General features: G+C 41.5%; 1 protein-coding gene across 1 annotated transcript; it reads right to left on the bottom strand.

Moving 5' to 3' along the window:
- Positions 1-679: 679 nt before the first annotated feature.
- On the bottom strand, positions 680-17,731 carry wapla (WAPL cohesin release factor a). The gene is made up of 20 exons (XM_079362596.1): positions 17,376-17,731; positions 16,372-16,779; positions 15,509-16,211; positions 14,160-14,458; positions 13,928-14,058; positions 12,200-12,295; positions 11,334-11,513; positions 10,560-10,696; positions 9,497-9,608; positions 8,324-8,554; positions 7,526-7,637; positions 7,263-7,360; positions 6,897-6,973; positions 6,213-6,388; positions 5,839-5,954; positions 5,473-5,712; positions 4,430-4,646; positions 3,588-3,676; positions 3,387-3,482; positions 680-2,538 (listed from the first exon to the last, which is right to left on the bottom strand). The coding sequence occupies exons 2-20, from the start codon at positions 16,751-16,753 to the stop codon at positions 2,473-2,475; spliced, it is 3,558 nt and encodes a 1,185-aa protein (XP_079218722.1). The 5' UTR covers positions 16,754-16,779; positions 17,376-17,731; the 3' UTR covers positions 680-2,472.
- Positions 17,732-20,342: the final 2,611 nt, after the last annotated feature.

The raw sequence follows: 20,342 nt of genomic DNA, 5'->3' as shown, positions 1-20,342 counted from the left end.
CTACATGCATGTTTTCTTGTCTTTGGAATTGCTCTACACACAGTCAAAACACATCTCCACGTTTGAAGACGAGACATTAGAACAAAATTGCGCGTTATTTGTGTTTGCTGTTTACTAAACTTGTTTTCCCGTTTCGCCACGTCTGGCGTTTCACATTTAAAGACCATATTTGTCCCCGCGTGTTGTATCGTGGTTGACACAGCCGTCGCCTGCATGGAATCAGCATTAGCAGATAACGTTTCACTACGCTCCCCAGACTCCCCCGAGCTATTTGTAAGTTTGACTCTCTGCTAGCAAGTGCAACCGGAATCTTTTGTTTCCATTATGCAGCAGTCAGTCAGACTGAGGGCCCGTGTCCACAAGCTGTCACCGCTGAGTGCTGTTAAGTATACCGACCACGCTTTGGACTCTAACTCTATCGCAGCCAGTTTGTCAGCGAGAGGAAAGAAACGTACACACTTCCACTTATAGCCTTGCAGGGTTGCCTCGAGCACAGACACAAGCTGAGAATACAAAGTTTAGCATTCAGCAGCTTGAATAACATGCACAGTGCATGAGCACAAAAGGAAACGTAAACAGCTCTTCAGTACTGTAAAATGTTTTCTACCATAAAGAAGGTGGAGTGTGGAAGTGAACAAAAGCAGTTCTCTTGTTTGGAAAAAAAGAAAAACACAGGAAGTGTACTGAAAGTATCAACTTTTTTTTTTTTTTTTTCTTTTTCAGATACAATGTACATGTAACCAAAGAGGATGTCCTTGAAACGAGTACAAACTGTTTTTCCCCCCCACTCTTCCTGCAATATTCATCAAATGACAACTCAGAAATATTGTATAAAATAAAAATATCAGCTTCAGGAAAAAAAGTAGTCTAAGCATTTTAAATGTCCATTAACTGCTATGTACAGGAGTATTTACAATCTAAAAGACCATTTCAGAGAAGAAAATTTGCAAAGTAATTAACAGTAAACACAGATGCAGTGATGTTCACTGCAGCTCTACAAAAACCAGATCTAACTTATCTGCTTTAACAGGTATGGCTGTCGTTCAAATCAGTGATTGTACATGTGAGCAGTACAAGGCGGAGGCATCAGGTACAAAAATGACACTAAAAAGAATAAATAATGGGAAGCTTCATGGATGTCCAACACAGACAGATCATGATGCCATTAGAGGGAAATCATGGAGCTACATGCAACTGGACATGAAGAAACCATCAGGAAATCCCCAACATGACTACATATATATATACTGTATCAGCTGCTTCTGTCACATTTACTCTGCCCAGCCACCGGGAGGCGTCACGTGGGGCGTCTTTTAATGACACATGATGTGAAGCTGGGTAAAACATTTTCAATCACTAAAGGAGAAGAAATCATTAAATTAAACACATTTCAAAAAAAAAAAAAAAAAAGAAAAATTCCAAAAGGAAGCGCGACCATTATTTTGTAGTAATTCATCACATCTGTTATACCTGTGAGTTCTTAATTGTATTTCATAAATGTGTCCTTTAAAGAAAGGTTTAATTATCTAAACTAAAATGTGTCCAAATTGATCAAAGGTTTAGCACAGCATCTCCTACACGTCATCATCAGTCAAATAACATCTGATCAAAGTTTGAAGTCTGGATTCGTTTCAAAGTAATTCAGATTTTTAAAATGCCCTAAAAGAGGTGAAAAGATACAAATTCAAACACAGAAGAGAACACGTGTGTCTTGAATAATCACACAGTTTAGTGAATAAACAAAAAAGGTGAAAACATTGAAACAAAAAAAAAAAAGATGAAGAAGATCTCTTTCCCTTAAAACATTCAAGCCAAAAGCAAAACATTTACAATCGCATTCAGATTCTTTCTGCACCAGCTTACACATGGAGACATCACTCTCTAACATCCATGAAAGTGATTGTTTTTTCATGCTTATCAATGATTTCACCCCTTGGCTTTGATGTGGATGAGAAGAGATTAAAATGTAATGATCCGTGAAATCTAATTCTGGAGGTTGCCTCTTGCTGAGCATCCAGGAGTCAAGACCCGGCGGCCGACACGGGGACTCGGCCCCCCTCAGACGGGGGGCCCCCACTCGCATCAAACCTTTCAGGGGCCGTTTCAGGAAGAGCTTGGAGTCCATCTTAACGCTTGACATTCAACTGATTCTTTTGAGCTTTAAGCCTCGCCTCTGCCCGATTCCCAGTTACCTGAGGATGAATCTGAATCCGACTCTGACTGTAGAGTGAGAAGATTGGAACCTGCGTAACCATGAGCTAGCAGGGCTTTGGTTCAGGCTGCGCTCCAGAGAGATGCCTCTATGGGTGACAATTCAGAGTGATCACAGCTTTGGGTGATCTGGTGTAGCTATGGGACTGCTGCCTTAACCTCCACTGACCCCCTTGTGGTTCCTGTCTGTGAGGGGCGGGTATCAAAGTAGCCTGGGATCCCTTTAATGTGCAGAGTGTGAGTCGGCTGTCTGGCTGTCCATTAACAGCGCTCCAGGTAGTCGATAACCCGCGAGATGGACTTCTGTCCTGTGGTGCCCATTGAACACTGTGTGAGGAGACAACAGAGAAACGAGAGTGTGAGGCTGCAAATCTTTCCAACTCCTCAACAGTGACGCCTTGTTGAGCTTCTGTTCGTGATATTTATGAACCAGATGGTTCCAGTCGGCAGTTCTGATGGGATGAATCCCATTTAAAGCTTCAGCAAATTGCTCATCTGCGACTGTGATTCTTCACATCAGAATTAATGCTTGAATTATTTTTAAATAATCATTAATAGTGCTGTGTGGAGTTATCCTTAATTGATAACAATGTATTGATCGCAGTACAGTGGTTTGTGTAAGCCGCTCGTGGCTGTGAGAGACATTTCAAAATGGGTTAATAAGCTGCTGAGAGGAATTTCAAATGAGTGACAATCACAGAGCCTCTTCAAATATCAGCTTTCACAACCATTTCAGGCATTAAGCGTTCTGCACTCTGTGTTTATGAAATAAAAGCTCCTATCTCTCCCCAAATTGCAGGATTTAAGACGCCGAGTCGTTGTGCAGAAAAGGGATGCAAACTGCATTTCGATTTGCTGCGGTACAGATTAATCACTTTGAGAATTGATATTTGATCCAAGACACATTCCAGCGCACACAAAAAACTGTGTCATTGCTCAACGGATCCAATTAAAAGGTCTTTTCTCTGACTTCAATGCAGTTTGCCTGGAGCTAAAGATCGCGTCAACATTTTTAGATTTACAAAAGAAAAAGAAAAAACAAGTGTGTGTAATCCATGAGATGTACTGTCTCTGTTTGGCATTTTGAACCACTTTAAACCAGCTTATGTGTCGAGTTCCTCTTATCACACTGGCGATCGTATCACAGTACAGACAGAGCGTTGGGTCATACTCACAGTGAGGTTCATGAAACTCAAAAACTTCTTCAGCATTTCTGTCATAATGGAGAAATCCCCTTTAGGTAGACTCTCTCTCACAGTAGTCACATTTATCTGAGAGGGACAGAGAGGGGTGTGAGCCACCAAAACAAACACTTCCAAAAAAATAAATAAATAAAAATGCTGCAATCGTATCATGTGCAAGTCAGGTATTCTCACCTGGCTGCCCTGGCAGAGGCAACCCAGCAGCAGAGCGGTGTAGGAGGCTACAATGCTGTCCTCCATATGCTTGCCTGCATGCTGTAGAGCTACAGCGAACACAAGTGGGGGAAGGAACAACAAAAAAAAGATTAGCGAAATAAACACACACGGCTTCTTTTAGAGGGAGAAGGTTGCAAACTTTCATGCTTTAACTGCTGAGCAGAATCTGGTTTCACATCCCCAGAGAACTTCCTTTTTTTTGTTGTTGTTGCCTTAATTCACCGCTCAGTTACCCAACAAGCTGCAGTGTGGCTTAAACATTAGTAAATGGTGCCAACATGCCCCAGCTGTTTTATTGTGCTTATTGAAGGCGACACTGAAAGGACAAGCAAGTAAAGTAAAGAAGAAGTTTAGTGTTTACGAACAAACAAACTGTGTGTGTGCACTGCTTAACAGTGCTTTAAACCTCTTCATAAGGAAATAAATCTCAGGGAAATAAGGACCAACTTTCATTTCCAATACACACTCCTCTATAAAACATTTAAAACATGTAGGAGACTGAGTTCAAAATGGAAATAAAACCATTAATACATGATCCAAATATGCGTGAATGCATGTTTATAGCTCAGTCAGAGCAGGATTGACTGACCTCCCCGAGTGTGAACATGTGTTAAGACTTTTATGGAGCCTACATATCTGTTTCTTAATGCACAAGCATTAAAATAATGGTTTCATGGACCAATCAGAGCTGCAACCTCACTCACATTTATCCAGACTATTTTTAAGCCAAGCTAAAAACGGATCCTTTTTTTTTTTCTTCTAAAACCCACACAAAGACACCTTCAAACAAACGTGCCTACCTTTATTCAGGTCCAACTCTTCATCCTCTTCCTCTTTCTTCTCGCTCTCTTTATTCTCCGTTTGGCTGTCGTTGGTTTCGGCTGCCACCCACTGGATCTCTCCCGACGTCTCCTGCCACTCGCCACTTTGGTCCAGCGCCGGCTTGGGCGCCTCGCTGATGAGGTCGTCGGTCTTAGCCTCGGCAAGGATGGCGGCACGCTCCCTCTCCAGGAAGAACTACGATTTAAAAGGAAAAGACATTTAAATAAATAAATAAATAAATATGAGAGGGACCCCAACAAAACGTCCAAGATTTGAATCATTGAAGGGGAAGGAGAGTAAAGCAGTTAAGAAGATCGTGAAGGTACTTCTTCCTAGCAAGGTCAGACAGAAAGAAGGAGAGCCAAAAACTCTGAAAGAAGTGTCCAAGTATTTAAAGTGAAAGTCATTTTAAAGTTAATGACTAATTTGCTCTCACGGGTTGCTTTTAAGCTTTAAAAAAAAAAAAAAAAAAAAAGGAACGTTAATTAGTAAGTCAGGTAAGGACTTTGGTAAAAAGTCATATTAATAATAAAGAACAACATTAATGACGACATTTTTATCTTCAAATTCCAATCCACGTGACGACGCTTCGACGTGCACTTGGCTGTTACTTAAATACGAGTCCTCAGACCTTTGCATTTAGTTAAAATGCACTGCAGGTTACACCTCAGGCTGTAGAGAGTTATACAGCACAGAGGGGGAATTTTAAATGATGATACAGCATAACAGCATCATCCATATTAATCAGTGTACGAGAGTGATGTTTCAACTGTCGCTCTGGGAAAACAGGTGAAACACCGGTTCAACTGTTCATAAAACACAAAGAGTCCTTTGAAGAGAGAGAGGGGAAAAAAAGAAAAATTGATTTTTCCACGACTGTTCTCAAAGTTACTTCAAAAGAAATGTTATCCTCTGTAGCCAAGGGAAAAAAAAAAAAAAAATTCCCCTTTAGAAAAAAAAACAAAACAAAAGAAAAAAAACAGCTAAAATATTTAATAATGAGTCATGGCACAGTTCCTACCTTCACCAGAGCAGCCAGTGCGCCGGTGGATTGGGGCTTGTCAGAGCCGTCTCCCTGAGTCTCAGCTGTGCTCGGCGGTGCTGACGCCGAAGCTTCTGCTGCTGTGTCAACTTGTGTCGGGTCGGCCGGCTGCATCAGGCTGTCCTCCAGACAGGTGTCATCCACGCTGAAATCCATGTCCACCAGACAGTGGCGGTTTCGGGAGCTGTACTCCACAAGGTTAATTAGCAGACCGAGACCCTGGCATACACAACAGAATACTCAAATAAGAGACACACTTAGGCATAGACTAAACGCGGACAGTATCTCCAATACTTTCTTTTAAACAATCTGGGGTTTTTTTGTGTGTGTTGAAAGGTGCCTCACCAGTACTCGCACGTCGAAGCGCTGCTCCTGAGGGATGTAGCGTGGGACTCGAAGGACGCAATTCAAAGCCGTTACTATTAGCTGTTCCTGCTCACCTGTCTTTGTGCTTCCCCACTCTGCAGACAAACATGACATCATTAAGTTGAGCGACTACTTTTCCACTTCCTGCTGAGGACCTCAACATTCCATAAAGCAGAAAGAAGAAATGCTCCCATACACGGATACTACACATCCAAATATTACAAAGTAATCATATGAACATTTTTCATGTACTTGATTCTGATGTGAAAAACAGTAAGCCATGATATTGATTTTGTCTGTTCAGCTCCAGAAACACCAGATCAAACACAATATGAAGGCGTAAATGAGAGTACCATTGTCGTGTGTGAGGTTGAGCAGTACTCCTATGACGGCCCTCATGCAGTCCTCCACCGCCTTGCCCACGTTACTGAAGCTGCAGTGGGGCAGTGCAGCACTCGACGCTGACAGAGAGCTGTTGTTCAAAGCCCTGCTGTACCGCTGGATCATATCCTCACAGTACCGCAGAGCTCTGATGAGAGGGGGGGGGGGACATTATAATGGGAGAATATATTGAGCAAAGTGAAGTGGGAGAATCAGTTTCCAGACCAACAAACAAACAAAAAAAAAGCATCAGAGGGAGAAAGAAAAGAGGTAGGAAGCCGACTAGCATGAAGATGAGATTTGAGAAAAAAAAAAAATAATAATACCCACACTGCTAACTCGTGTCCAGAAATACAGAAACATTAATCCAAGCTTAATCCTCAATTTAGTAAATTAAACTGGCTTCAATGCTAATCAGGGCGTTAATTATGTTGTTGTCTGTTACTTTAGGGTTAATGCTTTCTTAATTAAATCATGCATGTTCCTAAGTACAAAATGTATTCATTAACAGATGGGAACATAAATAATCATGATTTGAATTTGGACAGTATGAACCACAGTGTTGCACTAAAGTCAACTGAATGAGCTGTTGTTAAAGCCGTCAAGTGTCTGAAGTGTAACTCCACAGTCAATAATAGCTGCATGTCGCGGCTCACCTGGCGGACGAGACAATGAGTTGCGAGTCTTTGATGGCAATCAAGTAACCCTGGTTTTCTGGGTTGGAAACTGTCACCTGTTGGCAGAAAATGAAAGAGAGAAAAAAATAAAAATCAACAGAGGGGAAAGGATCATTGAAAGATCTGAAAAGTATCAAAGAAAGAGAATGAGAGGGAAGACTTTCACTTTTGATCACTGACACGTCAAATGTGACGGTTCATGAGTGACATTCAGCGTTTAAACAATAGAAAAAGTTTCATTAACTTCAAAGCTCTCTGCACTGAACTACTTTTGCCCTCGAGTTTCACTCTGTCGTGACTTTGCTGAAAAGAGAGAGATGCGAACGCTGCAAGAACGGCACTTACACTTTCGAGCACTCTCAGACACCTCTCGGCCCCCCACAAAGACGCCACCAGGTTCTCCTTGTCCTCCTCCTGGCTCAGGTTCTGCACACACTCTTTAACTGTGGCAACACAAACACCGCATTGATCACTACACATCCTATATGGCTGCACAAAAGCACGCAGCTGTGAACCCTTGAACTGAGAAAGCACATCTTTGCACAAGGTAGAGTCTTACAAACAGCCCACTTATTATCACTTTTGTACCAGGCATCCCACACGCCTACCTTTGTCGACAATGTGATCCAAACCTCCCAGCAGCCTGAGCTCTTCTTTGAACCAATCGCCTGCTCTCTTGGAGGTGAGAGAGAGCAATGTCTCCATGGCAAGGTGGCCAGTCTACAAAAGGGGGAAAAAAACAACAACTCGTAAAACCTTGACATTTGTTGTAGCATGAACATTTTTATGTGTATTCAGTTCTTCAGCTGGTATAAATACTTTTCACTCTTGGCCTTCTGTCCATACAAACGGGCCAAGAAGACATAAAAAGCACCTTAGATAAAAGGTAAAACAAACATTTATATAACAACTGTTTTGTGACGTAGCCAACATAAGCAGTCCAACAGACTAATCTTTACAGGTCCCCTTACATGTGTAATAATTACGTCTACATATAAATCTGACACCGTGTATACGGTATGCTGATCGCGATCAGTAAGATGAGTAACTCTCCTTTAACACAACATCTTCCACAAAAAGGATCATTTGAAAACAGTATTCAATAATTGTATGTCCAGTCTTTTTTTGTTTGAAATTTTGTATGGGTAAACTTTGACTCGATTTTTTTTTTTTTTAGTTAGTTTAGTAGTTATAGTTTAATAGTTGTTTTTATATTTATTTTTTTTAAATCTCTTACGGTGAGGTTTTGAGATAAACCCTCATGGTTTGTACTTCATCTGCAAATGTGATTTATTTTTAATTTCCTGTTCCACTTTTAACAGTGTGCAAATAAACTGAGCTAATAAAGTTAGCCAGAGTAGTTACGAATTCTAAATATTTAATTCATCGTTTTCACGACAACCCACCGTGATGTTCTCCAGGTCGAGGTGCTTGTTGTGCACCGTCTCGCACAGCTTCCTGATCTTCTCTTTGACCTTTTCCACCTCTTTCGCCGTAAGCTGATCCTGGTGGGCAGAGTAGTCCTGGTCCAGCTCCAGCAGCTTGATCATCAGCTCCAGGCAGGCCCTGTCCAGATCCATGTTGAGACGATCCCGACTCAGGATGTACATCAGGGCCGCTGTGCACAGACCCAGGTTCTGAGAGAACAAAAGGGAAAGTTTTACAACAAGGTGTGGGTGGTGGTGAGCACACAGAGGTGAGACAATGGGGTCAACAGGTTGAACAGTTTGGATCAGCGTGAAAACCTGTGCTCATTTCCTTCAGCATCGTCCAACGTTAAGAAACAAGGCTGGGGGATAATAAAGAGCTATTCAAGCCTCGGTGCAACGAGGAGCGCTCTCACAGCAGAATAAGCGAGCTCTACTAACTCTTCCAGGCCTTCACTTAAACAGAATTATAAGATGGAGAGTTGACTTTAATGACTGCAGGCATGTAGAAGTCAAACACCCTGTTCATTTGTAAATATAGCAGCAGATATTAAAAGGAAAGATCGAGTTTCTCACATTGAATGTATGGATTCATGGAGGGCTCTGTAGCATGACACCCTCGTTAACAATGTCTTCCCTTGCAGCCAAAGGCAAGACACACATTTGATACCGTTACACATTTTCTCTAAACTGTGTCGAGCCCGACCTGTTCAATACAATACACACAAAGCGACTGACGATATCGGCTAGTTTGCATTTATTCACAGATCATTTCATCTGATGTAAAAGGCCAGCAGGCGACACGAGCAGGGTGTGCTGTATGGATCACAAGCAGCATGATGTGTCAAGCTGTGATGCCTGTGTACATGCGCAGTTACTTTCCAGCTTGTCTTTGTGACATATCTTTTTCCAGGTGTGAGAGAACTGCATTTGAGGGATGAACAAAATAGATATCTATATAAAGACCCACGATCAATACATTAGCGGCGTTCATTTTTCTTTGCCTAGTATCGGTCCAAATAAATCCTCGATCTTCTACTTCTGCTCTACTGAAAGATCAACTCGGGAAGATTTCCAAACAACAGAAATGACTTCAAAAGGAGCAAATGTAATTTAATGACTCAATCTCATTTCTTTGAGACTTTAACTGACCGGGTGCTGTGGAGCATCACTGAGCATTTTGAAGACCTGCGCCACTTTCCCTCTGGCCCGGAGGTGCATCCTGAAACCGGGCATGGCACACCGTGTGGCCAGGCTGATTATACTGCAGCAGTGAGAGGGGGAGAGAATCAGATATGATGGGTCAAACATTTCATCAGTAATATCGTTCGTGCGCTAAAGGCAAAGGTGAATGAGATAGTGTGTCCGCCTACTCTGAAATTTGTATCAATATTTCTATCTCAGATGGGTTGTGTTTGGGATTTTCTTTTATTGCACTTCTTTCTTCAGGTGATAGAAATGAAAAACATTCCAAAAAAAAAAAAATAGAAGAAGAAGGTGGCTGGACTCGCTGAAACTTTTCTGAAGTCAAGGCTTTCTCTCCCGAGTGGATTCAATTTTCACAATGGAATGACTTTGTGCTCCGTCAGACTACAAAAAAACAAGCTTTATCTTGTGAATCGCCCCCCCCCCCCACCAACAGAAGATGGGGATAGAAATGAGTCGCATAAACAGAAAAAGCACAAGAGCAGAAAGGAGGGAGAATATGTGGCCACGTGCTCTCTTTGGTTCTCGTTTTTTATCGAGTAAAAAGAGAAATGTATTTTTTTTTTGTACAAATGGGGGAAAACACACAGCTGATTCTTTAACCAGACATACTGTTAATGTGGGTGTTAGACTGTTATAGATGACGCATCAGATTCTCTGTAGATGCATTCACTTTGTGTCCTTACCTTTCGCTGCTTTGTGTGACAATTATTTTTAACCGTCTCGTCCTATTTCAATCCGCATTGTTGCACAAATGTCAAAAGGTTTGATCAACTGAAACAGCTGCTGCTCTCACTCCTCTATAAACAGGCTGATTGTAGATGACATTAACTAATGGAAGGTGGAAGGGCCTTTTATCGATCAATCAACTGAAGGAGGTTCTTGATATAAACTAGTATCATCAACATGCAACTTGAAAGACAATCTATCGCCGCAGACTTGAGAGCCCCGCGGAGCTCCACTGCATGAGGCCAATAAGGAGGCAGCTCCGAGTGTGTTTCCCACTCACCTAAGGCATCTTGTGTTGAGTGGCTGACTGCTCTTCAGTCCCGTCTCCAGGTACTCAAAATCATCAGTGAACTCCTGATTTTCTCCAAACTCCACCACGTCGTTGAAGTGCTTCACATGCTGCACCACCGTGTACAGCTGGCGGAAGGGGAAGGGGGTTAATTACAGCTAATTGGGAAGCTGTGCATCTGTCCAGAGACACAATCAGCGCACACAAACACAGCCAGGGAGCTGCACTCATTGTTCAAATTTCCTCTTTATTGGTTCCATTTGCAGCAATAGCTTACTGTGCTAATACCCATCATCAATAACAGCCCAGCATGGGGAGCCGAGGGCCTGATCAGCCATTGACTCGCCGTGTTTTCCAGTATCTAAAGTCGTGCTTTGTGTGCTCTCTGCACGACCCAGGAGGGTAAAGATAACAGTGCTGTGTAGAAACTGCCTTTCTGAAGCTATTCTACCTCAGGAGCGCCGGGGCTCAGAGGTGGATTTGAGGCCAGAAGTCGCATTTGTAAATGACACAAGCTGTATGGGAGTTTAATTCACCAGCACCTGTCCAGTTTGCTGCTTGAGACCCACGACATGGATCATGTAAACCTAAGTAAGCTTGACATGCTATCCCCTTAATTCTTTAATCTGTGTAAATTAAGCCTGAATAATGATGGATGATTAAAAATGAATAAACATCTTTAGCGTTGCATGCGATCAAAAGGAGAAAACACCAACAAACACGAATAAGCCTCCGTCTAAAAACATCTATACACTCCACTCTCACCTCCTTGTGCTCCTTTCTGCATTTGAGGGCAGTGACAATATCCTGGTTGAGTCGCGTGGGGATCGTCTCCGACTTTATGACTTTGGGCGGCGGCGGAGGGGCTTTGAACAGGCCGTCATCTTTATGGGAGTTGCTGTCCTTGCTGCTGCTGCTGCTGCTGCTGCTGCTTGGTAAAACAGCCTGGGGAAGGATACAGGGTGGAGAAATGTAGCTCATACTGAAGATACGAAATCTGTTTAATGACACGTCGGCAGGATTTACCGACGCTGAAACACATGGGTGATTAATAAGAGTTGTTAACAGATGTCAGTTGAGGTAGTGCAATGTTAAAAACAACTTGCAAATCCCAGTTGCTAGGCTCTGATTAGGTTGTCTGAATGAACATTTATTTTCATAGAGGGGAATTCAACAGTTTGTACAAGTAAACTCGGGTTCAGAGAAAACAACGCTGCGTGCACAGAGAGCTGATTAAAGCTCAACAAAGCAGTCGAGTACTGAGAGAGCAACAAACAATATGATGGATTGTGGACAGTTGAATGAGGTATTCTGCAAACAGTTCAAGCTGTAAGCTTCAGCTTTGCATGATACCTTGTTGGATTGTTCGTCTGACTCGTGATGGAAATGAATGAAATAAAGTCCAATTTCTTCCAATTTTCATTATTTTGCACAGCTCCAAAGTTCAAAACGAAATGGATTCATAATTTTTTTGTTTTATTTATTTTTTTATTAAATGGGACATTGCATGCAGTAAAGTGCCTTTACTGCACCTTTAAAAGCTTAATAATGTTTGACTGCATGACAAAAACCACAGAGAGAGAGAGAGAGAGAGAGCGAGAGAGAGAGAGAGAGAGAGAGAGAGATCTTACCGGAGCAGTTTGAGATCGAGACAGTGGAGGCACAGGTATCTCTTCAGGCTCAGGTTGGTTCCAGTGGCGAGCGTTGTAAACAGCTTTAGCCGGCGACTGGAAGAAGTAGAATTGTGTCAGCTTCATGAAGACACAACATCACACCTGAAGTCATTTAAGTGCTATGATCTCAATTATTTTCAGATAAAACCTCAAAAAGCATCTCCACGTTAAGAAGGTAAAAGGAAGAAGGAATGCATCGCCATTCTAACAGAGCCTGAGCAATTGTTAGGAATTAAAACAAGTGAACACATAAATACTGCAAACTGCAATCAAGATGACAGACTGAGACAACAGCCGCCTCAGTGGGGAAGCAAAACAGACCCAAAGCCAAACAGCTCCACAAAATGACACATTGCACACTTAAAGTTTATATTACTAAGACAATTTGCAGAGTTTGTTCATGGGTGTAAAAATAGTAAATACACACATTGTGAAGATAGAGCACACATAACCCAAACACAGTGCAGAACTAGCTAGAAAAAAAAAAAGAGGCAGAGAAAGCAGGCGACAAAGATGTGGTGTGGGTCAGAACCTCGCAGCCACTTCTCTGTTGTTTGGTGTTTAACAAAAACTGCCAGTTTATGTGTTTACAATTAAACTTTGTTTAATGTCAAATTCAGGGCTTATTGAATGTTGTGCTGTTTCCCCTGTATGTAAAGTCTAGAAATACAGGAGACGCTGCGGTCTCATAACAAAACATGACGCTCAAGGCAGACGCTTTTTTTTTTAAGCGCATGGCAGATTTAAATGAAGAACGTTCTCTCTACCAGGAATCAGCTCGTTAATGCTGTGGCCACGTTGATGGGTCATTAACAGAGCAGATGTGCCGCTCATTTGTTTATTTTGAGCAGCTACACCTGAAGGGCACACGGTGAACTGAACATCACTTTGAGCGTCGTTAAAAAAAAAACGCTTGATCACACCGAGTACAACGATAATAAGAAACACGTTTATTTTTAAAGCTTATGGAAAGGAACGCGTCATTTCAAACACAAATGTTATGTAGAGAAAAAAATGCTGTAATGTGAGCCCCCCCCCAATATCTTTCAGCCCCAGTATAAATATCATGTTTTTAACAGATAATCAAGAACATATTTGTGACTCTTTAAACTACAGTCTATGTATGTCTCACATAATACTTTAAATGATTATCGTATAATGCTCAGCGACCATCAGACTACTATCCTCAGCCTGCTGGTCACCAGCCACAGAAACGGCCCAGCCAGTAGTTGATCCTTTAAGGTTGCTACGTCGACACTAGTCGACCTCTCGGTTCCCAGTGCAGGCTCATAAAAAGAAAGATTAAAAAAAAAATAAAGCCTCTGCAGGCTTCTCTGCGGTCTTAACTTTGACACTGACCCTGTAGCAGAGAAGAAAATGTAGGACATGTTGTACTGAACAATGAACTCAAGACTCTTCAAGAGTCTTCAGCTCTGGCTCACATTGCTGCAAAAACATCGAAATGTATTTATGACGGCATATTAAGGTTTTATTTTAAGCTTCGTTTCTGCCCCCTTACTCAATTTGTCTCCTCCAATTTCGGGCCTATTTAATAAATGTTGAAAGAAAGATAAAAGAAAGTAAAACATTTTTTGTCGTCATATTCGGAAGGTTTCTTGACAAAAGCTACTGTTGACTGAAAGCAGTTAAAGAAACACAAAGACAATATCCAGCATGCTCAAATACCTTTTTGGGTCCGCTGAAGATCTTTTTGAATCCACTGCCACCGTCCTTAGACTTGTCACCTGGTTTCCCTGAGCGTCCTTTTTGCCCCTCAGGGCCGCCAGGGCTGGAGTCCTCAGAGAAGTCAAAAGCATCTGTTGGAGGAAACAGTGATGTTGACGCCAAACTACTTCGTTATAAAACCAATGTAAGTGAAGAGGGGATATCATAAGTCAAATAAAAGTTGTTGTGTCACCTGTATTGCTGCTGGCCTGGCTGTCCTGAGAGTCGCTGGTATGAGGGCTGTCCACAGCAGAGCTCAGCGCTGCTAAAGCTGCGGCCGCTTTCTTTGCCTTCTTCTCTTTCGCCTGAGCGCTCTCATCGTCACTGTCGCTCTCGCTCAGGTCGTCAAAGCCAAAGTACTTGATCTTGTAGCTGCTCTTGCCTGCTATGCTGCTGTCGGGACCCTCCACGGCTCCTTGGTCCTCGAAGCCAAAAAACTCCAGCTTGGTCTCAGTCTTGGTCTTCTTGGTCTTTGTCTGGGTGGGTCTGAACCTGGGACAATAAGCAGAGAGGCTTTTGTTGTTGTTGTTGTTTGTATTGTTAATTTAAAGAGACTGTGACAGTAATAAAAAAACTGAAGCAGGACAAGCAAATAAATAATTGTTTTAAAAAAGCACTCAGTGAAGTGGAACTTGTCAAGATTCAAGATTTGTCCAACTAAAAATACGACGTTCTGTCCGTACAAAGAGTTTAACAAGACAGTGATGTTAAAAATAACCATCCTGTTTTAGTCACCATTCATTATCATGAATGGAAATGAAGTTAGACACGTACACTGTTCTAGTGGAACGATATTGATGCAAAGATGTGTACCGTCGGCCTTTGTCACCCAGTTTAAAATGTGCATTTCTCTTTTACTAATGGCTCAGTCATAGTACTTAATCACAAACCACAGCCTTGTAAAAATTAACAGATATAACCCACCTCCTGACTCTAGCCTAAGCGTCCTTAACCGTAGGAGGTAAAGTGTACTGATCTCTAGAATACATTTATATTAAAAATATCATCAAGCATGAAAAACAAGATTTCAACAGCAAGAGAGGTAAAGTGCACGTCTTGGAAAAAAAAGCCTTTCAGCAACTCCAGGTAATAATAATACTTGAAAACCACTTCCACTTAATACTATATGCCAATGCCATTCATTTGCATTGCAGGCTTTTGGAGAGTATATTGAGAGAATATTGAGTCCTATACCTGTAATACAATATTCATGCTCCTCAGCATATTAAAGAAGATGCATTTCATTCTATTCTGGCATTCTGGTGATTTCAGTAAAGTAGAAAACAAGGTGGTCAAATATGCACTCTAATAAAGCGTGTGGGTTAACACACAAAAGTGGTGTTCTTTATGAGCACTAAAATTTGAATGCTTGCAAACCTGCTAAGGCCTGAACTGCGACACATGCCACAAAACTAATGAGCTGCACTTGCTATGAGTTGAGTAGCACGTCTTCATCGGCCATTAAAATTACACACGCACCGTGTTTGAGTGCATGATTCAAGAGATGACATGTAGGAGCTATGCTCCAGAACGCAGACATACCTGGTAGGTTTTGGTGGCGGAGCGTCTGTCTTCTTCTTCATCTGACCGGCTTCTCCCAGATCAGCAGGGGCCGCTGGAGTGACCAGTTCATCAATACTCCGCTCTATTGAATCCTGGATGGTGACGTTGCACACAGACAGACAGGAAGGGTGCAACACTGTGTAGTCCCGTACCCTTCCACCACCCCTGCCCACAGGCTTGGCTGCTGGTTTAGCATTGACGGCAGTACTACTTGCACCAGCAGAAAGGACACTGTTGGGTTTACCCTGGGCATTTGTTGTTTCGGTGGGCTGGTTGCTGTTGCTTTCAGCATGTTCAGAAGACATTGTGTTAGACTTGCCGGGCCGCTGGTACTTCTTGCAGTTTGAGGCTCTCAGGGTAAATGGGGAGGGGGGAATGATGTCCACTGGTTCTGAAGGAGGCTCTTGTTCAACGCTCTTCATCTCTTCTGATGGCACTCCATCATATGAGTAAGAGGTTTGGAAGTCTCTGCTTCCACCTGGTGCATCCGCGGACAATTTAGGAGCAGTGTCTTTATTAAGAGAGGAGGAAATGGGCCTCTGAGACACTGTGAAGTTTTGATGCTTGGAGGGGACTGTGTCAGACAAAGAGTCCACGCAGGCAGGCTTTTGGTTTCTGTCGGGTGTACTTTTGTACCAGGACTGGTTATTGTTGACAGCCTTCACTTCAGTTGTTTGCTTGCCTGTGAATGAAGAATATTTAGATGACCAAATAAAACAAAATAGCTAGCAGACCATCAATGAAATAAAATGGAGACAAATACTGAGATGGAAGGTCAGCTTTGGGCAGTACAATGTATGTTCAAACATTAAACAAACAGATGATTAATAGTGATTCCTTACTTGTGAACATGGCTACTGTGCTTGCAGATCCCTGTGCAGAAGACACAAGTGTCCCACCAGCCTGCACTGTGGTCATTTTTTTCACATCCCCTTCGTTGACATCTGACTGGGACACGCTGCGAGATGTCTCGGTCTTCGCCTCATCATCACTGTCAAACCCAAATGGGTCTTCTTCACTGTCACTGTCCTCAAGCCTTGGTCTTTTCAGCAATTCAGACGAGTCAGTTTTTAAGAGAGGCCTTTTGGCCCCCAATTTGGCCTTGTAGGTGGTCTCCCCCCATTTGGTGGTCAATGTGGGTTTTTTATTGGAAAAGACCTCTTCAAATTTCGAGTTGGCCTCCCCTCCCTTGCGGTTGTATGTTTTACCAAATCTGGACGTCATGATGGTTGTTTTATGTTACATATTCCCTGTGAAAAAAGGCAGAATCTATTCAGCATACCACACTCATTGTTTAGCAGTTTGCAGAATAAATGTGACGCAGCAAAAGAGATGGTGTTTCCACAACAATCTGTTGAAAAAGGCTGGATTAATAAACCTGGTAGTGGCTTACAACTCATGTGTCAAATACTAGTGCGAAGCATACGACATGATTATGGCTGACTCGCAACTTAAATCTTTTAAAATAAACATCGTTGATCGAGTACGACTATTAGGATACAAAGCAAAATCGACTTAAATGAAATGTAGAATAATTCGGCGTTGGACACATAATCAAAAGTCATTCTAGCAGGTAAGTTAACTAAACCACGACGATTGATCCCAGCTAGGCCTCCTCCTCCTGTTAGTAAAGTTCCCATAAAGTTAGCCATTAGCTGTTAGCATCAACAGTGCTTAACTGAGCTAACATTAGTCCAATGTTTACATTTCACAACCGACTGGATTTAAGGAGGAATTGTTTTCTTCATTTAATTTGTAATATATAATTTAACATGTGCAATTCAATATCGGCTAAATGCATTAACAATTTAAGTGAAAGCAAAAGCTCATAGGAACAAACTGTTACCTCTCAACTCCGGCGCCTAGCTTGATGTTTGTTAGCCAGCCGGCTAGGCCTGATCTCCCTCTCGCGCACAAATCAAGCGGGTAAAGTCCGTCACGCGCTGCAGAAACACCGCTGCAGACTTAATAAACCTCCACAACAATAAATGACACAGAAGAAGAGTGACCAAGAGGCTTCCGCTGCTGCTGAAGTCTAAAGACAGTGGATAATCCGGACTTTTAGTATTCTGTGATGCTACTGGCGGCCATTAAAATATCCCCTCCCTCCTCGTTCTGTGCCAAGACCCCCTTGTAGTCTGCTGCGAGAATAGAAACAGCCAATCAGTAGCAGGGATGTTTCTCTGCGCTTTCAGAGCTTGTCAGCAAACATGACTCTGATTGGTTTGATACTAAACGCATAATAAATGATAGGGGGCGCTGGAGGATCACATTAGTTTATTTAAACTTTACGACGTACTCTTTAATAAAAATGTCGTTGTGAGTGTCGTCCATTTGTACCATTGTTTGCAAACTTGTGCTTAGGTAACAGATACCTGAATGAAATATTTTTCGGATAACACAAATCAAACCTTGATTCTATTTTTAATATGATAAATTTGTATTTATATAAAGTATTATTTATTCAAATAATGAAACCCTTGACTGTGTTAAAATGTGTTTTGGGGACCTGAATATGCCAAATAGTACTTTAAGTGATGAAAGTAAGCTATATCATGCAATAATGTGAATTAGAAAAGGCTTTCACCTTATCCTTCTTTCCTACTCAGACATATCTTATATTCAATAGACCTGTAATTTTATACAGCCATGTTGACTGTTCTGAGATCAGTGGACTGAAAATACCAACACCAACATGCTGGAAGCACAGAGCAGACAGACTGACTCTGGTCTGGGGCGCAAATGCCGTCAAATTAATGAATAGTGTTTTATTGCCAGCCTTGGCTCTGCAGGCCAAAGTGGTCCCAACTGTAAGATCCCTGACATGACCTTGACTCAGATAACACTTCATCCTTCAAAGCAGGAAATGCCTTAAAGGTGGGGCATAAGGTCACTTTACTTTATTATGAAAAAGAGGAATTTGATTCCCATGGTAGGCATTTATAATGATTTTCATCTCCTTAATGAAAACTTTATTTGTATAGTTTAGTTGTGTGTTCATATGTGGAGTTTAAAACACTAGCTGTATATAAGCCTTTTAAATAAAACTGTAATACCTAAAAAAGATCATTTTTCTAACTAAGTCCTTTTGTTCTGGATGAACAAAAGTATCAACACAGTTTTTTGGCATCTGCACATATTCTGGCAGAGAGAGAGTGTGTCACTCTGCATCGAGGCTCAGAGATGGTGAGGTAATACGGCCAAACCCTGGATGACTGATGGATTGGAGTTCAGGTCTTGGCAGTTGGGCAGTTATTTCATCATTGACAGGCAAACTGTACAGCTGGGTCCAATACCACGCATGCTGTAATCTCCTCGGATGTTATGGAATAAATGAGTCAGACCTCTGTGCCATTGCCAGGTGTAATATAAACGTCAACTCCATGTGTAACATCTGTAATACTGCAACATAAAAGGATACATTAAGATAAAAGACTGCAACACTGAAGCAAAGCCATGAGATGGCAGCAACACTTTCTTTCTTCTGCACCTTTAGCTTTTTCTCACAAATCTATGAAGTATGTGACAATATTGGCGTCAACTAGACAACAGGCTGAACTGCCTCAGGCTGTGTACAAGAAGGCAATGAGCAGACTCCTATCTATCTATCTATCTATCTATCTATCTATCTATCTATCTATGCACATGTAGAAAAAGCGTTCAACTATATTTTGTCATATCAATAAATGCAAACGAATAGCTTGCAGTTTGATCAGACAAGCAGTGCATACAGGCTTTAGAATACTTTAGTATAAAAATGATTACCGTTTATCGTCAGCAACATCAACATCTGTTCTTGAGAGTTCTGAGTATCAAAATATCATCCTCATAATCATCATGATGTGTAGGTGTTCAAGAAAGAGCTGAGTCTTTTGCTTTTTCGTAAAGGTGCAAAGAGACTCTGAAGATCGAATGGAGTTTGGTAGTATGTTTCACCACTGGGGGACAACAAGATAAGACTCGAGTTAGAGACTAAGGGCACTGTTGTGAAGATTTGATCTGAGCTTTTCATTGGCAGAGCGTAGTGGGGAGTGCAGACCTGAATGATAGAGTTGAAAGTATGATCCTATTAGGTATTTGATATTGACCTCAATTTCGTTGCTATTTCGTTGTAAATGAGATGTACATTTGCAACAAACATCTCAAAAGTCTGAATTTCTACAAAGAGAACAGAAGAAATTATTTTATTTGTACAAGAAATGCGTTCTGCTTCAGCATGCTAACATTTCACTAATTCAATAGAGAGTTAAATGGCCATACTTTATCACCCTTTTAATGCAGTCAGATGAAGCTCAATCTACAATCGGCTGCCCTCAGATTAAGCTTTCCCTGCTTAGTGGTGTAGAAAGTGGTTAATTTATTGTGGATTTAAGAAAGACGTGTCAAACACAAGTTTTGAGCTAAGCGTGAAGAGATACAAAGAGATATACAAATATATATTTATCATATATATATATATATTTATCATATATATATATATATATTTACCATATATATATATATATATATATATATATATATGGTAAATAGTTATCAAATAAAGGTTCCTTTAATCCTGCTGTAATGGAAAAGAAAAATACAGTTAAGAAAAATAGCTCTTACAAAGTGTTTTTTTTTCAGTTTTTAAAGACCTTCCCGTAAATGCTGAAGCTAAATTGTAGTTTCTGTGGTGGTTTCTGCATTTCTCATGGGATCTATTTCATCCAAAGTGTATGTGGTACACAAAAATCTCTACCAAAACATTGAGTGTATTCACACGAGGCCCTCATCTGTGACCAATGCATCGTGGGTCAGATCTCTGTTTGGCTCGCAC

The sequence above is a fragment of the Symphodus melops genome (genome assembly GCF_947650265.1).
Source record: "Symphodus melops genome assembly, chromosome: 15".
In the NCBI taxonomy this organism is placed as follows: Eukaryota; Metazoa; Chordata; class Actinopteri; order Labriformes; family Labridae; genus Symphodus; species Symphodus melops.
Note: the sequence above shows the minus strand (reverse complement) of the source record. Positions and strands in the feature narration are given on the sequence as shown.